The 23003-nt window shown below is 42.9% G+C and overlaps 1 protein-coding gene across 1 annotated transcript; it reads left to right on the top strand.

Moving 5' to 3' along the window:
- Positions 1 to 626: 626 nt before the first annotated feature.
- Positions 627 to 22318, top strand: tfr1a (transferrin receptor 1a). The gene is made up of 18 exons (XM_030364399.1): positions 627 to 777; positions 9819 to 9868; positions 10252 to 10489; positions 10925 to 11117; positions 11481 to 11703; positions 11993 to 12115; positions 12374 to 12451; positions 12791 to 12930; positions 13360 to 13508; positions 13800 to 13919; positions 14122 to 14207; positions 15356 to 15419; positions 15532 to 15599; positions 16690 to 16733; positions 16837 to 16927; positions 17295 to 17516; positions 17928 to 18086; positions 18428 to 22318. The coding sequence occupies exons 2-18, from the start codon at positions 9836 to 9838 to the stop codon at positions 18668 to 18670; spliced, it is 2274 nt and encodes a 757-aa protein (XP_030220259.1). The 5' UTR covers positions 627 to 777; positions 9819 to 9835; the 3' UTR covers positions 18671 to 22318.
- Positions 22319 to 23003: the final 685 nt, after the last annotated feature.

The following is a 23003-nucleotide window of genomic DNA, read 5'->3' as shown; positions in this document are numbered from 1 at the left end:
TTTAATAATAAGGATACACACACACACACACACACACACACACACACACACACACACACACACACACACACACACACACACACACACACACACACACACACACACACACCGACCACACACACACAAACTGGTTGTCAATGTCAATGGTGGGCACATTATTTTGGATAATCCGGTTTTGCAGTTGCTTATTGGTCCTCCATTATTTTGTAGCCTATTATGTATTGTGTTACGGGGTAGCCTAATGTATTTCAGCATTATTTTCAAGAGAAACAATAGCCTACATTTTAACTACAGAATCCAACAAATGTAATAATATTCCTCATGTTGTATCTTATTTTATTGGCATTTTGCCTCTTCGACATTGCCATGATTGGTGCATCCCCGGATTGATGTGCCATGACCATGGGCCTATTGACTTGTCTTTCCGTCGTGAAACGCAGTTCATTTCCATGGCGGTTTTCGCGCGAAATGAATGAAGATCACCGGCAGTGTTGCCATAATCGGCCATATTTACCGCACAATCTGGCAACCCGGCCAACCCGGCCCCCTGAAGGACCCATTGGAAGGACCACGTGGTTGGAGTGCATGGGCTGCAACGCGAGATTTGCTTCAGGATGTGAAGTATATGTGACGTTTCCCTCACACACAGCCAATCAGATCCGAGGTGCCAAGGTCGAGCGCAGCCACTACTAGAAGCAGGTAGAGGAGACCTGTAAGAGCAGAAGACACCAGAAGGGGAGTCCAGCACCTCGTGTAGCACCGGCTCAGTCACACAAGGTGAGGAAACTCTTTCATCCTATATACACACAACATGAAGTGTAATAGGAAACACTTGGCCTCGTATGAATGGATTACAACGCCATGAGATGAGCAGAGGCAACCTCTTAGATGTAGATGTTCATGATATGGAGTATAACCTATTCTAATAGGCCTATTTGGTGTCCTGTGCCGTGCGTTTCACCAATGTTCGTTATCTTCTGCGATATTAGTTCCGTGAAGCCTCCGATTATAAGTAATTTGGGTAAACCCCACATTTGTCGCTTAGGCCGTTTTGCATTTCGTAGGAGACAAAGGCTGTGTCCCCCAGTAGTTATCCTATTGACATTGGCAACGAGGACGCCATGAAGCAGAGCCTGGGAGACACGCTCGTGCTGCTGTACCCCCGCCTCATGTTGGCCCACGGTCAGGGTCAGAAATGTATGAAACGCTGTAATATATATATCCGATACTTAGCAGGGGCATCCAACCAGAACAACGTTGATGCGTGACAAAAACATATATTTTCAATATATATTTAACAGTAGTATTTTCTCAATGTGCATTATTAAATATGAAGGCCTAATATTTGTACATGCTATACAGTCTTTTCTCAATTATGAATTGCTGTTAAATGCACGGCGCATAGTGCTGAATAAATACTTTGGGTTTTATTCTGTAATTATAAAGGTAGGACATGGTTGAAATAATACAACTGTTTATTAGAGTGCAATATGCTATAGCTAGATGCGGTGGGACTTCTCTATACATGTTCAATGTGTTGTCTATAGATGTTCGGTTCATTACTATAGCAAAGCACTTGGTCGAGGTGTAGCAGGTGAACTTGACATGTCGCTGGGTTGATGCCCTTGAATAGCTTGCCCCCCGTGTTCCTAAGGCTCTTGTAGGCCTACTGCCCAGCATGACAGCATTCTGAGTGAGCTTTTCTTGTAAATGTTTAATAATTAAAATTATTATTTGTGTACCACAAGGGTAATGCATACAGCAAGGGTCAGGTGCCCCTTATATTAAACAGGTGATGAAAGACGCGTGTTGTTTAGGATGACGTTCAGAATCAGACTTGATAAACACAATAAATAGGCTACACCTCATTCTATATGTCGTGGAGATGGTTAGGATGAGATCAATGCAAGGCTATAATTAGGATAGAAAATATGTGTAGGCCTACGTCCAGCTCACCCAAGGTAACCTATAAAAAACCCTTTGTTATCACTACAATCGTTTTTCTTTTGTGTGTGTGTGTGTCAGTTAATTTGCTAGTGCACCAATCTTTAGGGTGATTACATATGTGCGCCTCAAAAAGTCCATTTCACTTGAGAACTCAAGTGCCATTTCTCGCCGTCCTCGCTCGCCCGCATTCTCCCCTGTGAGCAAGCCCACTCAAAACTCCATGCTCAATGTGACTCTCACATGATTTCCCCCTGAACAATGATTCCCTCACTACCCCACCTCCTCCTCTGAACCCTCTTACACACACACACTTGCAGTATGCTCTCCTAACTCTCCTAAGCGTTGTTCTCCAGTCCTCTGGTCCAGTGGTTCGCCCTCTTCTCAGTTGTACCTCCAAAATGGATCTATTCTTATGGTCAGAAGGTGGTCCAAGACTCACTAGAATTGATTGTTGATAATGTCAGAAAAGATTGGATGCATTGCTTTGCTTTAATTTAGGCTAATAGTTATTGGCAAGGTAGAGTTTCTACTCTATTTGTTTGCATTCGTTTCTGCTCGTCGATGCAATCTTACCTGTCATTGTTTGACATTTCCTGACATAGCCTACTTCCTGTTTGTATACTGGATGGACAGGATATTTCACCTTTTTTGGAACATGGTTGGCTGTTCCTCGATGAGCTAATGTAATGTTGCAGACAAATGTAAAAGTATTCACTTCAGCTGTTCTTTAAGGGAAAGTAGCTTAGAGATATTGGGCAATGATCCCTCTTACACAAAAGCAAAGAATATGATGGTTCGTCATTGCACTTCCAGGCTAGATCCTCATCAGTATGATTTTAAATAAATATGTTTTATTTTTTCTGTGCATGCGTGGCATGTTATAGTAATGTTTAATGGCCTTCATTGAGGATATGTCCAACCAGCTCAATCGTATGGCTTGTCATTATTGCCACAGTTGGCCTGAGGCTTAATCGGCGTTGGTGCACACGACCCCGTCGTGCTGACTGTCACTTTATCAACAATTGTGGGGTAATCTTTTTCTGTTTTGCTACTAGTCTATTTCTGAAGCAACGGTTTCTAGGGCAGCTGCTGGGTTAAGAATGAGAGGGGCTAGCTACTAATGGCTACCCCTCCACCCCCCTCATTTTTCTAGGAGCCCCATGGCCAATTGGACTCAATATACCCTCGGTGAGGTTGGCTTGGTTTCCCTCTCCAGTACCCAATGGCTTAGCCTTGAATCTGTGGTGGAAGTTAACGATCCTATTGAAGTGGGTTAGGTATCGTTCGGTTCGTCATTGGAAGCCTAGAGCTCTCCTCAGGGTTGCTTGACACGTTGCTTCTTTGGGCAGATATGTGTCGTCCACGACGCGGCCCTCATTTGATCTGATTGTCTTGTATGTCGTTGGCACGAGCACGTTTCCTGGGTAGGGCGTGACCCACGCTCACCCCTCGCTATCTCTAATGCACATGCACGTCTCCAAAACATTTTGACTGGAGATATACACAACGTGCACTTTCAGAGCATTACACCTCCGAGAACTTTGGGTACTACCACCATTTATTTTTTTTAAAGTTGAATCACTCCAAAGTATTGTTTAGGGATTTCGTGATCACCTACCCCTTATTGGAGAATCTTGGCCATTGGTCTCACCTAATGGTTAAAGCGTCATTTGTACATGTATACGTTTTGTAACACCAACTTGGAGTGTTACTAATCCATTGGTCCCCCTAACTGAGTGGCTGGTTAAGCTGATTAAAGTTTGAGTTCTGCTATGCTTGGTATGCACAATCCTTGGCGTCACCTTAAAGAAATAGGTGAGGAACAACAGTCACAGCAAACACATGGACCCCTTTTTGTTCAAGTTGTACTTTTTATATGTCTGTACTTTGTACTTGAAACGGGTCATGTTTTGAATACTAACCCAAGACTGGCACATATAAAGCTTTTGATTCTACCTCCTCTTCTACTACTTGTATATCTAAGAATGTAAGGCCTAAAAAAAAAATTTGTTTGGTTCCGGTTTCCGACCGACCCTGTCAATTTATGTGCGACCCAAATTATTTTATGAGCTTTATAAAAAAAAAAAAAATTTTTTTTTTTTTTTTGATGCAAACTATAATTACGTTCTGGTACAGCACCTCTTCATTCTGAACAAGGATGAGCGAATTTTCTCGTTTTTAAAAGAAAACAACCTACCTATCATTCGCTGCCGCTGGAAAAAATAAAATAAAAAAATAAAATAAATTCCCTACCTACCCATGACCTCAACTGACCACCAACAGGAACCAAACTTTTTTTTTTTTTAGGCCTAATCAATATTAAACATCAGGCATTAACCATGCCTTGTAGCTTGCATGATTCATCCTTTACTATTTAGTATTTTGTGCACTCCAATAGGGCTTAAGAAGAACCTAATAACACCAGCAAACTCTCCTTGCTGTTGGCTGCTCCTAATGGCACTATTTTGTCATAACTAGTAGAAGATTGGAAAACTTTGTGAATTAGTCACTTAAGCCTAGAGTGTCCCCAGCCTTTATTACGAGTGGACATTGATGTTGTTTGCTCAGTGCTAAGCACTAGCCTGTGCTATCTACTAGAAGTATGCAAACAGCGAAGAGTTCGCTGAGGCCCCGATTAGCATCATTATAAATTAAGCCAGTGCAACCAGTGCCGGCCTGAGAATGTGAGTTTTCTTGGCGTTTTGCCCACACTCTTGTCTCTCATGCAATGTCCATGCTGGTCCATTGGCCTCGGGCTGCACTCTCTAGGGTTTGTAGTTCACTCTTAATAAGTAACGCTTTTCACAACCTAATTTAGCCTCTATATCTCTGTAGATGGTCTACTGCAGAAATGCCACAGACAACTTTAAGCAGTATGTAGTTCCCTCTCATCCAGATAGACCTTGAGTCCCATATTATCTTTGGCTTGTCTGGTGGATTAGCCTATATATATGTTAACGTCTACTCGACCCTGAGTGGCTATGTAGATATGGATGTTTTGTTCCACTCTGAAGGCCAGACGGGAGAAATACACCTTGGACTAGCTCTATCTAGAACATGGAGCCCTCAGTTGAGCAGAGTTTTGTTATATTTGAAATAATGGCACTCATTCCCATTTCCTTGCTGTATACTCCTGGGACTCAAACTCAGTTTGGTGTATACTTTTATCATTATCCAGTCAGTCAGCAGAGTCGGTTGTGGTTCTTGCCCCCCCCCCCCCCCTCCTCTCCCCTCTGTCTTGTGAGTTCTGGGAATTCTCGGCTGCGTGGACTGGTGCAGGTTGTAGGGTACAGAGCGGAGGTGTGGGTGGGAATACAACCAGTACTTTATGGGAAGGTCCACAGCAGTGCGTCTAAGTGTCACTAGGCCAAGGCTGGAGGTTATTTGAGGAGGAGTGGAATAGAGGGATTTATTCTTTAGGATAATTTGGGTTGAAACAATTTAGAAGAATGAATTTATTATTTTATGGATCCACACAATTAATACAAGAACTTGACTAAACATTAAAATGGCTAGTTTTTAGAGCTGTCAAGCGATTCAAATATTTAATCGTGATTAATCGCATTAATGTCATAGTTAACTCACGATTAATCGCGATTGATCGCAAATTATTTTTCTATGCTAAATATCCCTTGATTTTTTTGTCCCATAATTATTCTCATTTTAAATCTCTTATCAACATGGTGAAGTGCATCGGCTTGCCTTGTGCAAATCATTTTTTATTGATAACAACGTTGGCATATACTGATCAAAACAGGACGATACAAAAAAAGAGCCTATACTGCAATTAAACGACTGCTTTGAACAAATGTCATTTGAACATAGCAGTCAGGCTACTGCTTCTTTGTTTTGAGCCAAAGAAAAAAATAAATAAATTTGTTAATCGCGCAATAAAAAAATTAACGCCGTTAAAATTGGTTTGCATTAACGCCGTTAATAACGCGTTTAACTGACAGCTCTACTAGTTTTCTATTGACAACTTGGCTTATAAATGAACTATGAATTTAAGTCTGTGAGGCCTAAAAAAAAATTTTGTTTGGTTCCGGTTTCCGACCGACCCTGTCAATTTATGTGCGACCCAAATTATTTTATGAGTTTTATAAAAAAAAAATTTTTTAATGTAATTACGTTTTGGTACAGCACCTCTATAATTACGTTTTGGTACAGCACCTCTTCATTCTGTACAAGGATGAGCGAATTTTCTCGTTTTTAAATGAAAACAACCTACCTATCATTCACTGCCGCTGGAAAAAATAAAATAAATTCCCTACCTACTCATGACCTCAACTGACAACCAACAGGAACCAAACTTTATGATCTACTTGATAATAATATGTAGGGGTGGGAAAAATAATAGATTCTTCGATGCATTGTGATTCTGTGTAGAACGATTCCATCTCGATTCAGATAAATTAATCTGAATATTCTTTTTTTATAATTCTTTGTTTTTTTGATTATTAAATTTCTTCGCCTCCTGCTAGGGCTGGGCGATATGGACCAAAACTCATATCTCGATATTTTCTGTTCGAATGGCGATATACGATATTATAACGATATTTTGAACAAAACAGGTAAAGTGTGTAGTTTTAACTCCGCGCCATTATCAACCATTTATTTAGTGTTTTTTCTTTTTTTTTTGCTCAACGAAGCACAGCTGTGCAGAAATAGTCCGCCAAAGACGTTGACGTCGCATAGCAACCGAAGACGCTGGAGTTGACAAGTTACCGGACTATTTGCGGAGTGATACCAAAGACGTCATCGGAGACAAAAAAATCCTGTTTTCCTTGACAGCCTCTTCTATAATATGAATGATTTTTGCTTGCGTGTGCCCGTGCCCGCGATAAATCACACACAAGCTAAAATCATTCATTAATGTGCTTTATTTTTATCTTGCACTATTGGAGCACGTACTACTTTCTTGCGCTCCGCCTCTGATTACGAGATGGTTAGTGTTACAACTTTCTGCTGTCGGCTCCCAGACACGTTCCCTCCAGGGCCGATGATCTCTCAGGGGCAACACACCCTTCACTTTGACCGGCTGTGGGTCTGCTTATAGGTCGGAATATGGTCGGAATGAAGCGGCCACCGATTCTTGCCGGGTGCTTTATTCTTTTACACACATCCGAACTCGATCATTACTTCACTAAACTTACATGCATGCTACCGCTCGCTCGTCCACTGCACTCGCACGCTGAACACACACACACACACACACACACACACACACACACACACACACACAGAGTGATATGCGCACCATATACTTTCTCGTGTGCACCAGATACTTTCTCGTGTGCACCAGATACTTTCTCGTGCGCACCAGATACTTTCTCGTGCTCACGAGAAATGTTTTGTTGTGATGCGAAACGTCCGTGGGTGGGGGAACTCTACGTACGGGGGGGGGGGGGGGGGGGGGGCGGGATTGAGCAGCTGAACATGGTTTGTAGGCTCAGAGAGCAGCGGTCAGCTTTGTAAAATAGCGCTCGCAAGGCAACATCAAAATAATATATAATATACCGGTGTGGCGATATTGTCTCAACTACATATCGCTTTTCAAAAATATACCGGTATAATTTTAAAACCGGTATATTCCCCAGCCCTACCTCCTGCAACATTCTGTTGCAGAGCGGGATAGTTTGAGTAGTTTTAAAATGATTTAATTTATCTTCAATGTGTATTGGCCAGTCTGATTTGTCTGGACGCGATTGCGATTCAGCCTGCCTACGCATAGCATGCACGCAAACTCACAGCCAGACCCAAGAACGACAAACAAGTTCTTATTCTTGACTAAGAGCAGCTTTTTCTTTAATGACATAGAAAAGATTTTTTTTTTTTTTTTTACCTAAGTTTAAGACTTGCCCCAACTCTGAGCACCTTTAAAAAAAGACTGAAGACTTTTATGTTTGCTATAGCTTTCTGCTCAATCTTAAATACATTGCACTTTCTAAAAAGCTTTTTTAACTTTCCCTTTATTTTCTATTTTAATACTAATTTGCCTTTGTAACTTTCTATTTTACCCATTTCTTTGCATATCTTTTCTTTTACTTATCTATTATTTTATTTTATTGTATGACAATGTTTATATGTGAAGCACTTTGAGTCTGCCTTGTGTATGAAAAGTGCTATATAAATAAAGTTGCCTTGCCTTGCCTAAGTGTGTTGTAATGCAAGCTGCATTGATTATTGCATTGTTCATAGTCATATTTGTGACAAAAGCTTTTTCTCTGATAAGGTAATTAATCTGTTGATTTCTTTAATGATCATCACAAATGTAGGAAGTCATTAACAAACACTGAGTAGCAAATTCAGATGTATATATATTTTTTGAATATTCCGATTGGAAATGTGCATAAAAAAAAAATTGCTTCGAGATGCATCAATAATCGTTTTAGAATCGAATCTTTGACCTCTGAATCGGAATCGTATTGAATCGTGAGGTGCCAAGAGATTCCCACCCCTAATAATATGATGCCAAAGTCACAATTGGTTTCTCAAACTTATTATTTTTGCATAATGATTAAAATGGTAACTATTACCATTTTATTAATGGTAAAAGTTACCATTAAAAAATGGTAACTTAAAAAACCTCACTGCCCATACAGGGCAGTGAGGTGATACATTTGGTGATACAATTTTCGTGGGTTTTTTGAGAAGTGAAAATGAAAACCAACTTTAACTTTTCTGTAAATGATAGGAGAGATGGATCCTCTTTCGGTGTGAATGGTTAGTTTGTTGGGTAGCTGGCCATCATCTTCTGTTAGTTCAAATGCTTTAGAATCCCTACTGGGGAGATAACTTTTGCGTCTTTGCATGTCATATAGCCTAGGCCTATGTTCAGGTTTTGTCAACCAAATTCAGCTCTTCAATTCAATGTGCAATTGTGGATCAGTATATTATCCTCGTTTTTGAACTCAGGAGGAAAGTGAAATATTTTTGTGAAAGAGGCAAGCGTAGGGCGGGCTGCACATCAAAATTGGAGTAATGGAATCTCAACTTAAATTCTCTGTTAAACAATCTTGAGTTAAAAAATAATGATCATCAGAATCAGAATCAGAATTATTTTAATGGCCAAGTCATCATGTGCATTATAACGAAAAAGACATTAAGTCATTAATTGTTGATACTGCATGAATAGATGCCTATTGTTCACTGCGGTGGGAAACTATATTGTTTGCAGGACCAGAACTTTATTGTCTCTTAAAGCATTGCAAATTCTTTCAGATAGACCTCGATAAAGTCAGTCAACTATTTGTGCATTCGTTTGTAAGCAAACCGCAACAAATGTTAAAATTAACTTGTAGCAAAAACGATTGTTGTTCACCGGGGGATCTGTGTAGAATGACCTTAACCTGAACGTACTGGTTAATTTGTTCATTGAACCAGTATAGGTTCAATTGTTCAAATCAGTTTAGGTTGGGTATGGTCGGACGGCAGTTTAAACATCCCAGAGGGTGAGGAAAATAGCTTATAAGGCTCCCATGAGGAACTGTTATCATAGATAATAATAATAATAATCCCAAATGGCTGTTATAGGTGTGGGTGGCAATTAAATCAGAGCCATTGTTTGGTTTGGTAGGCGTGTAAGGGAAGTTGTGTTTGCATTGTGTGCACTGTGTGTTCCTTTGAACCGTGGGGCTGTAGACCGCCTGCTGCTAGACGCAGGTATTGCATACCTGGGAACGCTGTCAGGACCATAGGAAAGCGCTTTGATGTTTGGTTAAGAGGTTCAACCCCCTCCTCCTTCCCAGAAATGAAAGGGAATATGTACACAGCACCTGAGCGGTGAAGACTCCCAGGCGTGGGATTTCACTGCACAGTTGGACTCTTGAACTTTGTCTAAGAGTTTTTTTTCTTTATTTCTTCCTCTTCAGGATCCTGAGAAGTGAAAATGGAACAGGCCAGAACGACGATATCCAAAATAGTGAGTCTTCCCACTGACCTTATACAAAGCCTTGCTTTGTACAACAATAGGCGAAGCCTAACTGTTCATTGGGTCGATGAACAGCAGTTGCATAACGGGTCTAAGTCTTGAATGTCACATATTGTGCCTTTTAAAGGAAGTAAGCAAAATCACTTCCTTCAGATTCCAACCCGTGAATTATATGGTCGTTATAAACAACTTATTATTGCAAAAAAATAATTCAGGACCTATTGACACAGACCTATTTTGTAGATTGGATCACAAAAATAAATAATAAAATAATTGTAATACAAATTATTCATTAACTGTGTACAAAGCCTTAAGGAGTTGACCTCATCGGGGAAGTAAGGCGGCGTCTGTCCACCTCTGTGTCCCCCTCTCAGTTCAATGGGGAGCCACGCTCGTACACGCGCTTCAACCTCACCCAGAACATGGAGGGGGACAACAGCCACGTGGAGATGAAGCTGTCGGCCGACCTGGACGAGGAGGTGGGGGGCAACGGCGTGGGCGAGACCCACCAGCCCAACGGCGTGCACGGGCCCTACGCGCTGCGCAAGACCGGACGCTCGCCCATGAACATCTGCTTCCTGGTGTCCGCCACCCTCCTCATCTTCATCATCGGCGAGTACAGGGAACGTTGCATAGAGGGGTGGTTTCATTAGAAGAGATGGAGGCGTAGTCTAGTGGAGTAGAGGTACCGGGTGTTGATCCTCCAATGTCCGCAGAGCACAACGCCTAACCTCTGCCTGCTCATCTAAACTGCTTAAGCTACATTGTGTGGGTCTGAAGTCATTCGAGGGAAAGCAACCGTTCTTCATACTTGTTGAGGTGTGATCCATTGGTACGGCAGCTGTAAGGGTAAAGCAATAATGTTCTGTTAACTATTATTTTCTTATTTTGTTAATGCACTTTGTGTGTGTGTGTGTGTGTGTGTGTGTGGGGGGGACATGCTATCCAGTTCAGAAGTGCTTTTGGCATCCTATACTTCTTCTTTGTTTCTCTGCGGCCTTCAAATACTAAAAACCTCCCCCCCCCCCCCCCCCCCCACTGCTGAAGGCTATCTGATAGGATACCTGGTTCACCGCAAGAAGGAAGAAGTGGCCCTCAGCTGTAAATTGGCAGACCTTCCCCTCAGCCCTCCCAGCGTAGTGCAGAGAGAGACGGGGGCGGCCCCGCTCATGGACTGGGCGGACGTCAAGAGCCTCCTGGCGGAGCAGCTGAGCGCCGACAAGCTGGAGCAGGCCTTCAGGTGAGCCCCAAGTCTGGGAGGGAATCACAGGGTACCTCAAGGTACGTCCCACACGGCCCGCCATACCGATAATATCGCCATGCAGCGATTCTGCAATAATCAAAATATTGTTAGGCAATCCTACAACGATGCTTCGCGATATATATCGAAGGAACAACTAAGCAGGGAAATCAGTTTGCTGATATTTCCTGTCTAAAGGAAAAATGCAAACGATTTTAGGATTTTTTTTTAATTTTGTTGATGAAAACATTTCCAGATAATTCTGGCAGATTTGACTCAAACTTTTACAATGATGGGCCATGGTGCTGAACGTCGGTGCTGGACAAGCGTTAGCGGCTCTTTCTGTGTCACTCTTCTCCTCAGGGACTTGGGCAGCGCAAGCCACCGAGCCGGCAGCCTTGGGGACGAGGCGCTGGCCAACAAGGTTCTGAGCAGGTTTAAGGCCTACTCCATGCATCCGTGGAGCGACGAGCACTTTGTCAGGGTCCAGGAGCCCGACGCCCGCAAGCCCAACCAGGTCACCTTCAAAGGGGTGACCGAGAAACAAACCGGCTTCCTCTCCTACAGCGCCACTGGGAATGTCACCGTGAGTGCAGTGTGTCAACCCTCTCCCTAGTATGGATGCTGTCTGGTGTTGTTCTCTATTCTGAAAATATCCTCTTCCTGTGGAAGATGTGTCTTTGTTGTTAATCATACTTTTTATTTATGGAATGCTAGAGGACCCACGGCAAATGTTGCATGTTTCAACTTCTATGGATACAAACTTTTTCAGTTGTCACTCTTTTCACAAGGGCAGTTGTGACGTGTCCGGCTCAAGGTTGTGGTATCCCACTTCTGACTTTCTGTGTGTGTGTGTGTGTGTGGCGTGTGTGTAGGGCGCCATTCTCTACGCTTACTACGGCCGGATGGATGACTTCGAGATGCTGAAGGACTTCAATATGCTTCTGAGTGGGAGGGTTGTGCTGGTGAAGGCTGGCAAGATCAGCTTTGCTGACAAGGTGAGGTCTCTGGGATTCAGATTGTGTTGCTAGAGTAGTTTTCTACACACAGATAAAACAATTTATGTAACTTTTCAAGACACTCTTGACAAGTTGTAAACTTTACAAAGGCAATTAATAGAAAGAATGCGGAATAATTAAGTGTGTCTAGTAGTAGTAGTAGTAATAGTAAAGTCAGGGCAGGTCCTGTCTTTGTATTCTGTGATTCCCGGTTGACTTGACTCCTCATGTATATCTACTCTCTCTCCCTGCCTATAGGTTGCCAATGCTGCCAGGTGGAATGTTTCTGCTGTGCTCATATATGGAGACACGGACATCAACGAGCTCTATGGACACGTAAGCCCTTTGGTTTAAATGTAATCCTATTGGCATGACCGAAGGAAAGGCTGTAATGTATGTAACGGCATGACTACACAATGCAGGCTCCAATTCCATGGAAATGTAAACTAGAGGCTGGGAAAATTGGTGACAATATTTTGATAGATTCACTTTGGTTTGGAATCTTGTATATTACTAATTCAGCACCAGTTTTCTGGATCGCTTTCAGTCTGACCCTCTGCACATTTAGAAGAACAGATATGTAATTGGGTCTTTTTGGTGCAATATAGTAGGTTAAGCCATGGCCCAGGTTTGGAGACCCTATTGGGTCTAAATGTGTGTTCTCTACCTCTCCAGGTCCACTTGGGCTCGGGAGACCCATACAGCCCCGGCTTCCCTTCCTTCAACCACACACGGTTCGCCGCAGTCCAGTCGTCCGGCCTGCCCTCCATCCTCGCCCAGACCATCTCCTGGAAACTGGCCGAACGCATCATTGGGTGGGTGTGTGTGTGTGTGTGTGTGTGTGTGTGTGTGTGTGTGTGTGTGTGTGTGTGTGTGTGTGTGTGTGTGTGTGTGTGTGTGTGTGTGTGTGTGTGTGTGTAGGGCCGACGGACTGCGGGGGAAAGTGAGGCAGTCGTGGGGGGGCCCATGGCAAAAAAAACAAAACACAGAAATTCGAATTATCCACCAGCCCATAGTGTTAGGAGTCGCACATGGCCTCCTCGTCTCCCCCCCCCCCCCCCCCCCCTGTCAACAATCGTTCTACCCCCCCCCCTCCCCCGTCAACAATCGAGGGGGGGGGGGGGGGCATCAGTACCTCGTGTATAGGGGCCCAGGATTTGGTGCAACGGCCCTGTGTGTGTGTGTGTGTGTGTGTGTGCGCGCACCAGACTCGCACTAAAGCGTGGTCTGTGTCCCTACTACAGAAGTCTGGAGGGACACTTGCCACCCAATAAGTGGCGCGACGTGATCCGCCTGGGAGACAATGACGTGGTTACGGTGGAGGTCAACAACGTGCTGGTGGAGAAGAAGATCCACAACATCTTGGGCGTCATCAAGGGCCTTGTGGACCCAGGTCTGTCTCTGAACACTCTCTACTGGTCTCAGCCGGTTGGTAGTCAAGTGTCTAGGGTGCAATGGACTGGGGGTTGAATCTCCAATTTCAAGTAGCAAGCCATGGCCAAGAGTCTTTACCCATGATCCGCTCCTGAATGTCATGCATCAGTGTCTCTTTGGATGAAATGCTAAAGAAAACTGCAACACAAGTTACCAGCGCTACTAGAGTAACTAGCGCTACTAGAGAAATGGATTACAAAAATCATGTCAACGGCCACCCTCCCCTGAGCGTTCTTCCCTTTGCTCGCAGACCGTTACATCATCCTGGGGGCTCAGAGGGACGCCTGGGGCACCGGCTTTGCCAAGTCCACGGTGGGCACCAGTGTCCTGGTTGAGCTCGCCCGCTCCATCTCCACCATGGTGAAGCACGGTGAGTCACGCTCCCCACTCTGAAAGCTTCGCACAGTGACCGAAGTGTGTGTGTGTGTGTGTGTGTGTGTGTGTGTGTGTGTGTGTGTGTGTGTGTGTGTGTGTGTGTGTGTGTTTTGTCAAGTGAGCTGCAACCTATTGCAGTTTTAGTGTTGAAATAATAATCCGATATTTGACCTGGCCTTCTATTCCCTGCGTGTCAGGGGGCTTCCGGCCAAGGAGAAGCATTGTGTTTGCCAGCTGGAGTGCCGGTGATTATGGGAACGTTGGCTCCACAGAGTGGCTCGAGGTAGGAATTGCATCCAATGAGCAGGAAGTTAAATTAGTACCGTATTTTCCGCACTATAAGGCGCACCGGAGTATAAGCCGCAGCAGCTAAATTGAATGATGTGTACATATATAAGCCGCACTGGACTATAAGCCGCAGGTGTTTTAATGTTTAATTACCATTAGGGCTGGCCAGAATGCCTTTTTTTCAGGCTTCGAATACTCGTTGGTTTTTTCCGAGCGAATATTCGAATACTCGTTCCAGAAAAAAACACCATAAAAAAAAACATTAATAATCCCTATATACTCCCTGGAACCGATTTTGACAGTATCTGCATATTTTGTTGAAGATTTAATAGCTTTTGAACGTTAATTAGTAGGCCTAAGTAGGTTGAAGTTCCTTAGTTTTTCCCCGTGAAAGCGAACAGCGGTTGTTCCGTTCCAAATCAGCTGTCCTCTGCCATCCCAGCCCTTACGGGAGCTTTTCAATTCATCCTGGAACGTGCATCTTTTAAGGGAATTTGTACAATAAATCCATAACAAATACCGAATATTGATTGTCTTATGTGTCCATATTATATCCATTATATTGTCCGGGTATTCCCAAGACGCTCACGCTCTGCAGCAAGCCAGTCACAGTTGATTGGCGCGGCGCTGTACAGCGAACGTAAACAAACTACTAAGCTAAGGTTAGCATTTCGCTCAGTATTACTTTTCCTCCCGAGATCCCGCTAATGTTGTGTTATAAAGTAAAGAGAAACAATATATCTATTCTTCCTCCACCTCTCTCGCTTCTCTGCTTGGGGTCGCTGACGCTTATAGTTTGCCTCCCTCGCTCTGGTAACGTCACGTACGTGAAAAAAAAAACAACAAAGCTCCGAATACTGATTTAAGCTTTGAATACAAATTTTCCGAGTGGCCGTTAGCTGTAAAAATCCATAGATTAGCCGCACCGTTATATAAGCCGCAGAATCGAAAAATGGGAAAAAAAGGCGCAGCTTATAGTCCGAAAATTACGGTAATTGTGCAAAATGTAATGCAATTAAGAGGACAATTAAGTGTTTTGCAAAAATACTAAACTGGATTTAGAGAAAGCTCTCCAGCCGTGGTGATTATTCTTGTTCAGCATATTTTGTGTGATGTCTCACCACTGTCTATTTGTGTGCACAGGGTTACCTGGCCTCTCTGAGCATGAAGGCCTTCTCGTACATTAGCTTGGACGGTGTTGTGACAGGTGTGTGTGTGTGTTGCCCCTGAGGCCAGGGGTCAATCGTGCTGTCAATTTCATTTAAAAGTGGTAGAAGTCCTCCTGTGGTTTGAAACTTACCCGTTTCCTTATCTTCCAGGTTCCGATAAGTTCAATGCCTCCGCGAGCCACTTGCTGCAGTCCCTGGTGAAGCGCACCATGAAGGAGGTGAGCTCAAACCAAACCAGGTTATACAGCCCAAAACACCAAACAGAGTTCTTAAAGAAAGTGAAACGAGTTTAAAATGATCAGAATAATAGAGATGCATGTGATGGCTCTGTCACACCAAATTTGTACCGGGTGCCAAATTTGTACCGCCTACGTAATCCATACGTAATCCATTCCAAACCTGCCTGGCAACAGACGATCGCGTCGCCCGTTGCCTGGCAACGGACGATCGCGTCGAATGACTTAGGAAGGTTCAAGAACATTCGCGAACTCGTTCATTGAGCGCGACAAGACAGATAACACTTATTTTACAAATTACATTTATTAGCGATCCTAACTTTATATTTGTATTGTATTGTATTTATCTATTTCCCTAAACAGTATGTAATAAAAAAACATTTACCAGTTAGTAAATGCCTGCGCACCTATCTACCCATCTATTATCTATCTATCTATTACCTATAATCTATTATCTAAATTAAATTAAGGAAATTTAATTAACACAAGCTAGCTAGACTATGATACACTTTAAACACTCAGTTTACTAGCTAAATTCGATTAAACAATTAAATGCAATACAAATATAAAGTAAAAACAAGTGTCATCTAGCGATCCGTAATCTGTTTTATGTTATTTCGTCTTTGGCAACATGAGCGCGAATGTTTTTTGAAACCTGCTTTAAACACTCAGTTTACTAGCTAAATTCGATTAAACAATTAAATACAATACAAATATAAAGTAAAAACAAGTGTTATCTAGCCATCCGTTATCTGTATTATATTATTTCGTCTTTGGCAACATGAGCGCGATTGTTTTTTGAAACCTGCCTGGCAACGGACAATCCCTACGCAGGCGGTACAAATTTTGCATCCGATACAAATTTGGTGGAAGGATAAATACTACTCTATTAGAAGTTAGCTAACTAAAAAGATTGTTTTACGATTTACCACCTTGCCGGTATCTAAATTCCCCCCCAAAATGGGTCTGGCCTACCTGCTTACTGACCTGTCTGGCCTACCTGCTGACTGACCTGTCTGGCCTATCTGTTCACTGACCCGTCTTGACTACCTTTCTACCTTGTGTCTTACAGTTGAGTCCGATCAAGGAGAGGGCGAAAATGCAGTGGCAAGCAAAGTAATTGGTCTATCACTTCTACCATCCTCGCCATATGGTGTTACCCTATTAGAACATGTGGTTATGTTTTGTGGTTCATGTGTGCCCTCCTGTTTTCTCTCAGCCTGCAGCCCATGCAGATGTCAGATGCTGCCTTTCCTTTCCTCGCCTTCTCAGGAATTCCCTCCATCTCGTTCAGATTTACCGGCACTTCTGTAAGTTTTGTGGTTCCAGTGCAGCCATCCTTTGAAACTAGGGAAGAGAACCTTGGCTTGTCTTTATGACTTGGACAGCACAACTTGACTGATAATTTGGTGTTTAGTCGAACAACCTAGTCATTAAACTATCCTGCCTCTGCAATTTCCTGATTTTCCAAGTATGTCATGTTTATTTATTAGTATTTGTGCAGCCACTTCTCTCTACAGTATTTCACCCTGATCACCATCCTGTCTCTCTTTTCCATGCCTCTATAGATCTTTTGAATGGAAATACGAGACACATTACACTTCCCAAGCAATTTTTTAATTGAACAATGAAGTCTGTTGATAGATGTATGTGATCTCAGTTAAATTCTCCCCCCAGGACTACCCGTACTTGGACACCCCGCTGGACACCAAGGAGCAGCTGTCAAAGGCCACGTCATACCAGGTGACCAAGCTGGCGCTGGACGCCGCCCAGGTGGCCGGTCAGATGACCCTGCGCCTGGTGCACGACTACCTGCTGAGCTTCGACCTGCAGGGCTACGACCAGCTCATCACCGTCTACACGGCCGACATCACCCGCAAAGTGCTCATGCTCCAGAAGGTCCGTGTGTGTTTGTGAACCGCCATGTTGATGATTTGTTTAACACTGTGCTTTTCCTGTGTGTATCTCTTCTACAACGAGGATAGGGTAGTTGTGTGTGTGTGTGTGTGTGTGTGTGTGTGTGTGTGTGTGTGTGTGTGTGTGTGTGTGTGTGTGTGTGTGTGTGTGTGTGTGTGTGTGTGTGTGTGTGTGTGTGTGTGTGTGTGTGTGTGTGTGCATGCTAAATTAAGGCCAGTCATAGGCATTACAAACCTATATAGCAATATCAAAGACACCAAGTGTTAATTGGCAAAGATTTTGTTTATAGTGCGACTTAACGTCATCTGAGACTTTAATACATATCCTGTGTGTGTGTGTGTGTGTGTGTGTGTGTGTGTGTGTGTGTGTGTGTGTGTGTGTGTGTGTGTTCAGGAACCGTCCCCCATGCTGCCCAAGGAGGTGACCCCCGAGTGGCTCCAGGGGGCGACGGGCTCATTCAGCCGTGCCATGAGCGACCTGATGGTCTTCATCCGTGAGAGCGAGCTGCATGACCCGGAAATGTGCCGTGAAATCAACGACCGCCTCATGCAGGTGAGACCCCCCCCCCCCCCCCCACCCTCACAGAGCAGGGGAACTGAACTGGATTTATAAATCAGACCAATGGGCAATGTACAGTTTCCCTGGTCAGATCTCACAATTGTAAGCTGAATATTTTTCGTGTCGCTCAGACTGATTTGAAGATAAACTCCCAAGACGATCCTGTCGTATTTTGGGTTATTTTTTCCCAAAGGCATTTCCCACCTTATATACCCAAGACAAATTTCATGTTTTTATTTTTATTTTTAAAGCCAGTCCAATTTCAATTGTTTGTGGCTTTGGACAAAGTTTGCCGAATGACCCCATGTAACAGACCCCATGGAACGTGTCCCCAGGTGGAGAGGAACCTGCTGTCCCCCTATGTGTCCCCGCGGGATAGCCCCTTCAGGCACATCTTCATAGGCTCCGGCCAGCACACATTCAAGGCAATCGTGGATCAGCTGGAGGCCTTCCGGCTCCAGAACTCCGTAGTCGACGTCGACACCTTCAAGACCGAGCTGGCCCTGGCCACCTGGACCCTCCAGGGCTGCGCAAACTCACTAGCGGGGGATGTCTGGTCTCTGGATAATGAGATCTAGACCACGCCCACCCCCGTCCTTCACATGGTTGGGCCCTGACCACGTGTTGGTACCAACCAAAACCAGTGGTAGGACCTACCACGTGATGGGCCCCTCAAAGCTGTAGGTCCCAGCACACGGTAGGTCCCACCACGCGGTAGGTCCCACCACAAGTAGGTCCCACCACGCGGTTGGTCCCACCACGTTGGTCCTGTCACACCAAAATTGTACCGGGGGCGAAAATTGTACCGCCTACGTAATCCTCGTTCGAAAATTCCAAACCTGCCTGGCAACGGAAGATCGCGTCGAACGATGACGTAGGAAGGTTCATTCGCGAACATTCGGGCTCATTCATTGAGCGTCACAAGACGAAATAACATTTGATAGCTAACTTATTTTACAAATGACATTTATTAGCGTTTCTAACTTTGTATTTGTATTGTATTTAATTGTTTAATCGCATTTAGCTCGTATACTGAGTCTATTAAAACAACAAGCTAGCTAGACGATGATACACTTTAAACACTCAGTTTACTAACTAAATTCAATACAATGCAAATATAAAGTAAAAACAAGTGTTAACTGTATTATGTTATTTCGTCTTTGGCAACATGAGCGCCAATGTTTTTTGGAACCCGCCTGGCAACGGACAATCGCGTCCAACGTAATGTTTCGAACGCGGATTACGTAGCAGGTACAATCTTCGCCCCCTGGTACAATTTTGGTGTGACAGTCCCATCACGCAGAACTGGCAGCTTTTAGATCTGCAGATGATGTCCCTGTAAATGGACACAACAGTTGTAGGGCAGTCTTAACGCAATCGGTCATTTGATGTTCATCATTTGATGCTCATCCTAATATTGATTTCTACACTCCCAACACCCTGATTAACTTATAATATATTGTTTCCCTTTTTGTTTTCACAAACTCCACAATGCCAAATTGAAATGATGAATTGGAATTGGCCTCCAAATGAGTTTAGGTTAAGGATATTCCACTGTGAGGGCGTTAAACCTAATGATCACCTCTACAATACGGAAGTAAACTCGAAGTCTGTGATTTTGACTTTAACTGAATAAGATGTAATTTATCTGATGTGCTTTCACTCAGTCTTGAGGAAACATCAATTTTTGCACAGCAGGACAAATCGCAAAATTAGCACTGGTTCGATTTCTTAATTGTTTACAGAACGTAATTTCTTTGCGATCAACAACTGCTGTCATATCTACTGATGTTGTATAGATCTTTTAATTGCATTCACACCTCGTCGTTTTGTATCTGACAAGGCTTAATGTACCATTGTGCTAAAATACACAGTTTTGTGTTGGAGTCAAAAGTTACCAGACCGCTAGAATGGTCAACCAATCAAGACAATCGGATATAGCTGCCTGCAGTAAACAACAAAAATAGGTAGCCATTTATCATTCTCACGTTAGTCTCCTTTGAAGATTGTCTTAAATGGCCACTTGCTGACCCAAGAGCAAAGTCCCATAGTCCATTTTTCTAAAATCCAGCTGAAAGTCTGAATCAGAAAACCATACCTGTATTTATTTTTGTTATTTATTTATCAGTGGCAGGGTTCACTATAAATAGTGCTATTTTTTATTGCTTGTTTATCAGTGGCAGGGTTCACTATAAATGGTGCTCTTTTTTTATTGATCTTTTTATATGTAATATATAATTATCGGGAGCAGTGCCTTCCATAATTATGACAGTTATACTGTCGAAATGACAAAAGCAGCATCTGCTTCAAGAAGTATACCTGTCTTCTGATAGGCGGCCAGATACACCTGTCAAGGCCAACTGCCCAATCACGGCAAACCGCCCAGCCCATCATGCCGTAGTCAAACCACCAATCTGTCAAATTCAACCGCTCTTACCAATTGTGGCCCTTGCAGAGGTTGGCATAAGAAAACCTTCAGTTTGGATCTCCACTTGGTTGAACATCCACTAGTCCGGTTGGTTGGGGGTTTTGCGGTCAGAGACATCCTGCCCCAGTACAGTTGGAGGCTCCCCGGGTGCCCTGCGAGTACCGCGCTCTCGGGGGCATGTATACTTCTAATCCTGAAGACGTTATCGGGAGCAGTGTCTTCCATAATGTGAAGGAAAAAAAGGTAGTTTTTGCCTACCAGTGTTAATCCATATCGGAGGCAGTGTCCTCCATATTTCACTGTAGGGGAGTGTATGTTTTGTATTATCGGGAACAGTGTTTCCCATAATTTCTGTATATAACAGTAACGGCACCATGAAATACACAAATTGTCATTGTCATTAACATCACCAGTTAGTTGTCGTTTTTATCTGTGTTTAACTCGGAGGTCTCGGATGGGCTTAAGAAGACTTGTAAGACGCAAACAGTGGCAGGTTCCCAGAAGGGCACAAATTATTTCGTGGCATAAACAACCGTGGCCACATGATCCATGAATAGCGCCCCTGATAACACTTTCGGGCTTCTTCAAACCAGCACCAAAGATTGGTGTCTATTGTGAAGAGTAGTCTTGGTAATGGGTCGTGCCGCATTTCAGAAGTCTTATTTCCAGTCCCAACCGCCGGTTCCTCCTCCTCCCTTGTGCTTCTTCTATGGGGCTGCAGGCGTTAAGGCGTCAGTTTCCATTGGGATCGGGGTATGTTTGTATTTTCAAATCAAATCACCAAACAAATCCCATGACGCCGTCATTGGTTCCAACTATTGGTTGTGGTTGGCGGGCTTATCGAGAAGGCCGTGTCTCTCAAATGTGCGGGTGGTCCAAATGATGCAGATCAGATATAAATGTGTTATGTTTCGTTTGGTTAAAACGTTTATGTTGCTTTTCTGATGGTAGTCTTATGTGTGCCTTTTTTCATTTAGATTTTTTTTATTTCTTTTTTCGGTCAAGTCTGCATTATGTGGGCTCTTAAATAGCTGACGTCTTTCATGATTATGATGACACTGTTTGAAAAATCACATTAGTGCTTTCAATCTATCTCCCTCCACCCCAGTTGCTTTTGATAGATTAATATATATGTTTATTTCTTTTTTGCTTGAACCAAAATGTGTCTAAGGTTGTGTAACATTCTATCTTTACCAAGGTTAAAACTAATTTCATATTAAGTCAATTGAAACAGTGATTATTAGAAGGTCGCTTCTTTTATACCCCCCCCCCCCACACACACACACACACACACACCACCCCACCCTTGTGAAAGGTATGAAGGCAATGAAGCCAAATCTGGCGTCAGATAAATGCACATTTTTGTCACTTTGTTCACACAACAAGTGGACAAAATACAACTGTTGAATAGTTTTAAAGATGGCCAACATAATTGCCTGCATGGTTCAGGATTTTCAACCTAATTTGTGACGTCGGAAAAATAAAAAGTAATCTAATAGAACTGCACAGAATCTGTACCACTTGATTTGAATATCTTGACCTTCAAATATTTATGTAGTCACAATAAACATGTGTATTAACTTTAATTGAAATTGTTATGACATATTGAAAAGTAATTCTAATTGCCCTTCATAACTTTGCTTATTTGTTTCTTTACAAATTATCTCATTATTATTATTACTTTGAAAATCTTGATTTGTTTCAAAACATTTCTCAAACAGTAATTTTTTCTGATACTATAGGCTGCTCATTGCCGTTTGTTCTCATTTCTGTCGTTCAAATAAATGGTCATAAGGTACCCTGTGTTGACTATTTTCATGATTTAGGCTACACACTCACATTTAGTTGACAATTCATAAACCAATGCTAATGACTAGGCAATGCAAGTTTATTTATACAGCACCCTTCATTCTCTAGACCATTCATAGACAATCTTTATTCAAATAACAAAATAAATATAATGATGTTCAGCACATAAAGAAAATACATATGTTGACTTCAGACAAAAATAATTATATTAATTAAATACTTGAAGATATTGATCCATACACTAAACAAAACACACAATTAGACAAATGAAAGGTTAATGCATTGATTTTGTTAGGGCGGAGTAGATTTGGTAAAGATCCTGCACTATACTATTTAGGTGAGTGCTGCATGCAGCACTCAACTATTGTTCTTTGGTTTTATTCTTTCTTATTCTTTCCAAAATTTGGGACTCTACTCCCTCCACAAATGTTCACCATTCCAATTGTAAAATGTTCATATTAGCTTGGAATCAAGCGCTTCCATTCCAGCTTCTTGTGGCTTAAACTTTTTTTTTAATAGCAGCAGCATATGCAGAAGCATATGATTCCTCAGCTTTCTGGCGATATACGTTTTTGGGCGGGTTTTTGGTTTATTTGGCCGTTTTTTTGTCTATAGTTAGGCTGGAAATTGTGAATGAAAGCTAAGACTCAAAGGATTCCAACGGTACAGACCTC

This window comes from Gadus morhua, chromosome 8 (assembly GCF_902167405.1).
Source record: "Gadus morhua chromosome 8, gadMor3.0, whole genome shotgun sequence".
NCBI classification, from domain to species: domain Eukaryota; kingdom Metazoa; phylum Chordata; class Actinopteri; order Gadiformes; family Gadidae; genus Gadus; species Gadus morhua.
Note: the sequence above shows the minus strand (reverse complement) of the source record. Positions and strands in the feature narration are given on the sequence as shown.

What these genes read in the sequence shown, in the direction of transcription:
- tfr1a (XM_030364399.1), top strand. Translation starts at nt 9,836, where the DNA reads ATGGAACAGGCCAGAACGACGATATCCAAAATA. An exon ending in CCTCCTCATCTTCATCATCG is followed by an intron (nt 10,490 to 10,924) that starts GCGAGTACAGGG and finishes CCACTGCTGAAG; the next exon opens with GCTATCTGATAGGATACCTG. An exon ending in AAGCTGGAGCAGGCCTTCAG is followed by an intron (nt 11,118 to 11,480) that starts GTGAGCCCCAAG and finishes TCTTCTCCTCAG; the next exon opens with GGACTTGGGCAGCGCAAGCC.